The sequence below is a fragment of the Chaetura pelagica genome, unplaced genomic scaffold (genome assembly GCF_000747805.2).
Source record: "Chaetura pelagica isolate M959 unplaced genomic scaffold, ChaPel_1.0 scaffold138, whole genome shotgun sequence".
Taxonomy (NCBI): Eukaryota; Metazoa; Chordata; class Aves; order Apodiformes; family Apodidae; genus Chaetura; species Chaetura pelagica.
In genome coordinates, this window is record NW_009954215.1 from 3,905,310 (window position 1) to 3,912,161 (window position 6,852).

The 6,852-nt window shown below is 41.9% G+C and overlaps 1 protein-coding gene across 1 annotated transcript in view; it reads right to left on the bottom strand.

Annotated features, from left to right (window-relative positions):
- Positions 1-585: 585 nt before the first annotated feature.
- USP42 (ubiquitin specific peptidase 42) overlaps positions 586-6,852 on the bottom strand; it is a 32,690-nt gene continuing 26,423 nt past the window's right edge. The window contains exons 19-24 of the mRNA XM_010003324.1: positions 5,917-6,052; positions 4,687-5,047; positions 4,258-4,491; positions 3,557-3,627; positions 1,140-1,251; positions 586-744 (exon numbers count right to left, since the gene is read on the bottom strand). Of these exons, the coding sequence (XP_010001626.1) occupies positions 586-744; positions 1,140-1,251; positions 3,557-3,627; positions 4,258-4,491; positions 4,687-5,047; positions 5,917-6,052 (1,073 nt within the window). The remainder of the gene's footprint in view (positions 745-1,139; positions 1,252-3,556; positions 3,628-4,257; positions 4,492-4,686; positions 5,048-5,916; positions 6,053-6,852) is intronic.

The following is a 6,852-nucleotide window of genomic DNA, read 5'->3' on the forward strand; positions in this document are numbered from 1 at the left end:
TTCATAGGATCAGGCTTGCATTTGCAGAGAGAAAAACCTTCCAAACAAAGTACATCGTCCCAGTCAAGTGTGCTCCAGCTATGAGTGGTTTTCCATCACGAGCTGGTCTCCCTTGAGAGCCACCCTAAACTAAGGAGTTCTTTTGTCAGGTCCCTTCCACGAGTTTCAGTCAGGCGGCAGTGAGGGGGAGGATCAGATCATACTGAAATCCTCGAGACTTGTAAGAACTACTTTTCATAGCCCTCACATCCCCCTGGTGCATCCAAGCGGGGCGCTGCTTTCGTGTGGATCAATGAAACACCTCGTTCACTTGCACGGCCCCGTGATCTTCATGCCCCTGACTTGTGTCATGAGATGCCAGACACTGACTTTCTTACTGCACTTTTCTCTGGCTTTTTAAAAACGAGTTTGCCACCTGCTGGCTGGAGAAGACTCCAGCAGATGCACTTTCGTTCAGTTCCTGATGATCTGTTTTCTGAAGGAGATGTCAGATACAACACTGCACACCAAACCCATAATCCTCCCTTTTGTCCTAAAAACAGTGCTTACCAGGAACAATTTCTTTGTCAGCACTGATTTACTCTGTTAGAAATCAAGCTGATACCCAACTTTATGTAGCAGATGTAGTGCCCCATACTCCATGCCTTTATGAACCAGCACCACATATACTCTGTACCAGAGTGGTTCTCCACTTGATTGGGACATGTATGTCCGGAGGTCCAAATATTCAGGGTATTTTACTTCCTAAGGACAGACCAAGAAGATTAAAACATTATCCTGAAATTTTTCATGGAATAACCTAAGAAAATCACTTATAAAAACACAAACTAGGATTATATTAATATATATTTTTATTCACTTATAAAAAACTATTATCAACAGCATTTAATGTTACATTGCACAGGCTGTTTTCTACAGAATGAGCTCTTCAAGAGTGAAGTCTGTCACTGTCACAGAGGAATTTTCTCCCTATAACCAAAGAAAGATGCCAGAGCTGTGATCCTGACTGTATTCGTAGACTACAGTTACGAGTCTAGAGTTACTGCCTGCAAACATGAGCAGCTTTTACATGAGTATTCATCGTTGGGAAACCTCCCATTCCAAGAAGATAAAAGTTTCATTACAGCTGTAAATACTACCTTGTTGATCTTTCCACCAGTGTCATTTGTGAACCTTTTCAGTGACAGGATCAGAACATTTGGAGAGCGATGGATGGAACAACTCTTGGTTGCAGAAACCATCTTTTCACACCTTCAAAACAAGCACAGACACATGTTTAACAGCACATTATTTTCCCTCCCACAAATCAAACATAAGTTTTCATCTCTCACACATGCTTATGTTATTTGAATGGTGTTTACTGACACAATAAGGTTTGTACAAGGCTGAGAATTCCAAACTGATGGAGAATGCCTGTGAACAAGAGACCCATACAGAACTTAATTTAAAAAAAAAAAGTGTTCTATAAAATTCTATGAAACCTGTAATTAGACACAAAGTTCTGTGGCAGTGATCTTTAGATCTTTAGTACAAGAATTCAAAGACATAGAAAACACCAATTAGGAAAAACTTAAAAGTAATGAAATGTTTACCAGCAATTGAAATGATACAGCCATATGCTACACCTTTCTTTTTAAACTAAAAAAAAAAAAAAAAGACTGAGACTTCTGGCTTGATGTGTGACTAAACTGGCCCCAAATCTCTGATAGATCACACAGTTCAGATGTGAGGTGCTTATTAGAGTTGTCTTACCCTTCCTCTGCCATGACAGCCTATACAAATGTTCAACCTTCTTGCCTATGGAGAAACATTTTGCTAGTGACCAGCATTACAGGACATCTGAACTCCCTGTGCTTTCCCTAAGCATAGTTTAGGATTAGGGTGGTGCAGGTTGCCCACAGATTTTGCAATCCTAGAACTATGTAAGGCAATGGTCAATGAGCCACCAGAGGTTGCTAAATGCTCATTAATATGGATCCATTCACTTCCAAATGATTCTGTGATTCTAGGAATAAATACTAAGATCCCAGGCTGGCAAGCACACAGGTGCCTCTGTAAAATACACATCCATAGTTATGAAAACGGGGTCCTAGGCTTCAATAAATTCAAGTATAAAAATGAAATAATAACAAATTCAAGGGCTTAAAAAATACAGAATTTTCTTCAGAATAAAATCTGTCAAACTGTTAATACAGTCCCACACAAAGGCCTGTTGGTGTCCATAAGAGATTAGCTCCAAGTGCTTTCTAGGCTGCTGCTGGTGGTTTTTAAGTGTGTCAGCTGTAAGCTCACAAGTTCTGACAATTTTAGTTCATTACACTATCTAGGCTGAAAAGACAGAATGATGCCAACATCGTAACATTTATCACGTTTCTACCAGCAGGAAACCCAAGTGCCAAATGTTCACCTAATTCCTTACATTACAATGCACTTGAGTATTCACGTGAAACAAGAAATGATCTTGTTTTCAAGTTTTCCCATGGTGCATTAAATGAACAAATGCACTTTATATGCTGTTCTGAGCCTCCTCTTAATACAAACACAGAATCATTGGGTTGGAAATGACCTTTAAGACCATGCTGCAAACCAGCTTCTACAGATAAAATAAGACAACTAAAGAGTTTCCTTCACAGAATCACTGGTGCTCTTTCACCTTTCGAGCTGTCACACAGATGTACAGTCATGTTGGAAAGTACTCACACGACTGGGTGTGTTCAAGGGAAAGCATGTAATTGGCGAGGGGAGGCGTGTAGGTCAGACATTGCAGAGTAGAATTGAGGAAACAGGTGTTGCCAAGATTGAGCAGTCCAACTCCAACACTTTGTGTTTGCTCCCAGTCCATACAAATTTTCTCCGGTGGAAAAAGAATCATTTGTGGCGGGGCAATTCCATCATTAACAACTGCAAGAAAAGCATATTTTGAAATAAATTGATTGGGTTTGTTTTTAAAAGATATTTAAAAAGCAGCATTTTGCATGAGTGCCCAGAAGAACCCTCTGCACTGCAGAGCACAGAACCACGTGAGGCACAGCTGTAACGCTGCCCCTGGGATTGGCTGGTCCACACACAGTTCTGGACAACAGTTCATTCATCTGCTCTAATTCTTCTAACACAGGACAAACTACCACGCTGATCTGAGTAATTTTTGCCAGGCTTCTTTCCACCTATAGGCTCTAATCTGATTATTAACTCAATCACCGCTTTTTTATTCCACGTAAACCACAAACTTACACTTGTGATTTTGTAAATGAATATAAGAACGAAGAACAAGAAGCAAATAACCAGCACAGAAGTAACCCTACAGAGATCAGATCTCTTCCTCAGCAGTGTTATCATTCAAAGGCTTGTGAATGATGGAAACCATGAATAGCAGTGGGAATATGTATTTTTCTCTGCATAACAGAAAAGATCCAGGTAAGCCTGTTTTATAAAAAGCTCCCCATAACTGATTGTAAATAGATCAAAACTGAGTTACAAATAGACTGCAAAAAGATAAAAATTAGTTTTGCTGCACCAGTTCCAGTTGCTTGAGGGCACTCACAACATTGCAGAGTACCTGAAGTCTGCACTGGCCACAGTCCCATTTACAGCACTGCAACCATCAGAACTGCATTTTCTACCTCTGTTCTTAAGGAAAAGAAGGGGGGACACACAAAAGACACACTTACCTAGATCTCCTTGGGCAAAAGGTTTTTGATCTCCTGATGCTGCCCAGTCCAAGTTTGCAGTGTGAGATGGTATTTTTTAATCGTAGTGCCTCTTTAACTGTAACAGAGGGAAAGTTCTGGTCGACAGAAGAATGTCAAGAAGCACTGCAGAGGTAAAAGAAGAGGAGAAATTCTGTCACTACGTCGCAAAGAAATAATTCAAGTAACTAAATAGCTGGTAGGAATCTTTAAAAAACAAAACAAAACAAACAAAAAAACTAAACCAACAAAACTCAACCATAGAACCCAGAAATAAACTGACAAGGCAGAATCTTCCATCAAAACTCTATCACTATTACTTTTAACTGCTGCAGAGATGGTGACAGATAACATTTCCTACACTGTAATAGGAATTTAATCCACTACAGTTGTATATGCATTTTCATTATTTTTTAAGTCACAGCTCAGAAGATTTCAGACAAGGTCCCGCTCACAGGCTGCGTTCAGCCAGGGGACACGGCTGTGCCTTTACTCCTTACAAAACATTTTCAGCAACACAACAAGGTCTCGGCAGGAAGAAGGAGCAGCAGAAAACCACTCCAGCACAGACCCGAAGAGCAGGCACGTTTACATCTCTCAGCTCCAGGCTGCACTTCCACACGGCAGCGCTCCTGAGAGCCAAAGGAACAGAGCGAAGGAGGAAACAGCCCGAACACACACGCGCTGTGCCGGTTTTACTGTCGGTAACAACTAATCCCGGCACCACGCCAGGAACGCGAAATGAACCCTCCTGCAGCCCGAGCCGGGAGGCGGTTCTGCAGGCGAGGGGCAGGGGCACCGGGCACTTAAAATTTTTTGGGCACAGAAAACCCAGTCTCAATATGACTTTTCAAGTCTTGTGTGTTTCACAGTAAATGAGCAACAGCTGAATGCAGCTTTCATTTAGGATTCACTCCTACCTTTATGGAAATAGCTTTTCCTTTCCTTCAGAAATGCAACTCAGCAGTAGACTGTCAGCTACATAGTTAACTAGTTATACCAAAGGGCTTGGTTGATCTGCACTGAAATACGTACAGGTCCAAGCAGCAAAAGTTTGAGCCTGCAGACCCTGCGCTAAGCACGGATGGGGAGCGGTGTTTGCCCGCAGGATCAAACTCATTCCTGCCTGCTCGTTCACTCGCGAGCAGCAGTGAGATTTGATGACTGGGTTAATCTGCTTTTTATTCAGCAAAACCTCTCTCATGTTGTAGATTTGTTGTGGCTTAAGCAACACTAAGTTACTAGGAAAGGAGTAAGATGACAGGGCTGGTGCGAGTTTAGGCTTTGCACGTGAAAACACCCGAACACATTCACAGGCATTTGATGCTTTGAAACGGGAGATCCAGGAAGGTGACACCTCCCTGTAAGACACAGCCCTAGACAGGATTAATCCAAGCAGGATTCATTCCTTTGCTTGGTAACAAACTGAACGTACGGAAAAAGTCACTATTTTTGTTGTTTTCTTAACGGCGATTTTTCGGATCTGTGCTTGAGCAGCTGAAACTGAAACCACGAACCGACAGCCTGATTTTTCTTAGCAAATGAAACCTTACACATCGATTACCTGGTGCAGGAAAACTCCCCACAAGCACAAACCTTTTATTTTTGTTGTTCAATTTGTGGCAGATGTTTCCGTGGTCCTGCTGCTGTTCTCCCGCTCACATGTAACTGCTCTGCCCGGTCTCGCTGCAGAGCTTTCCTGCGGGCAGCGCACGGACCGTGCTTGAGGTGAAGCCCCTAATGCCACGGGGGGGGAAATACCGGGGAGGTGGGTCCGATGGTCCAGATCCGTAATGTCGGTTTTGATCATAAAAAAAATGTCGGTTTTGATAGTAAAAAGTTGTTGGTTTTGATGGTAGATTCAGTTTGAGCACTGAAGGCTTCCATCAGTCATCTCCACACCTGACAGACAGTATTTGCATTCCCTGTCCTGACATTCCTCATGAAACTACGTCTCACTGGTTTGTTTTACTTAATTTATTTAAAAGTAAGATGAATCCTGGGAAAAGACAGAACTTAACAGTTCCTTTTCCGCTGTCCCTAGTCCGTCCCCAGGCTGCGGGAGAGAGAGGTTCAGTTCTCTCTGAAAACAAACTGCCGAAGTGGCGTTTCTGAGGTCAGATTCCGTCCTTCTGGAAATCCTACTTTCGACCCACTGTTTTTGAAAAAAGACTGACCTTCCACAAGACGATGATGAAGCTAATTAACATGCACGGCGTTAATGACGTACTGGAATTCTCCAGCCTTGTAAGAACTGCCGCTCACAGCCCTCACACCGGTGCCTCCCAGCGCGGCCCCGTCACCTTCGTGCTCCCCTGTTTGCACAGCAGCGCCGTGACAGGGCTGGGCTGGTGGTTTGACAGGGCCTGTCCAGCATGCACAGAAATCATAAACAGACCTCAGAGGACTTAAGGCACAGAGTTACCGGCTCAAGGTTTTACTTTTTATGAAAATATGGGATTTTATCACAGTAAATAAAGGAGTAGCTGGGGCTAAAGGTCATTTTAAAGGTTTTTCTTTAATGCTTACCTGGTGTTTCCATTTAAGCAAGTTTTCTGCAAAGCTTTAATGGTCAAACTTAAGAATTTGTGTGTGTCCTCCTTACATCCAAAATGGAAATTTCCTCCAATTCCTAATAAATAAGATGAAAGAAATATATTTTCATATAAAATGAAAGAAAACTCATATTCCTAAACTTTTCTCTTTTTAAATGTATAAAATTAATTTTCTTTTAATCAAACAGTTCTTTGAAAAATTTTAAAATATCAAGCTGTAAAACCCTCTAACATTGATTATTCTGAGGCCACTGGTGACAGATACAGGGTGGATGGGAACACGAGAGCAACACAGGGCCCAGTTAATGCGAGTTTCTCCCTTACGGAAATGTATAATAAAACGTGGAAAAGCACTCACATGATGGGGAGCACTCACAGGAAAGCAGGTAATTGGTGAGGGGAGGTGTGATTGTCAGACACTGCAGAGTGGAAGTAAAAGAACAGGTGTTGCCACCAGTTCAGTTCCAACACTCTTTGTTGTTGTTTTTTTCCCCAATCCATACAAATTTGATCCCGTGAAAAAGAATGATTCATGGTGGATCAATTCCATCATTAACAACTGCAAGAAAATTATGTTTTTAAAAGGATATTTAAAAAGCAGCATTCAGCAG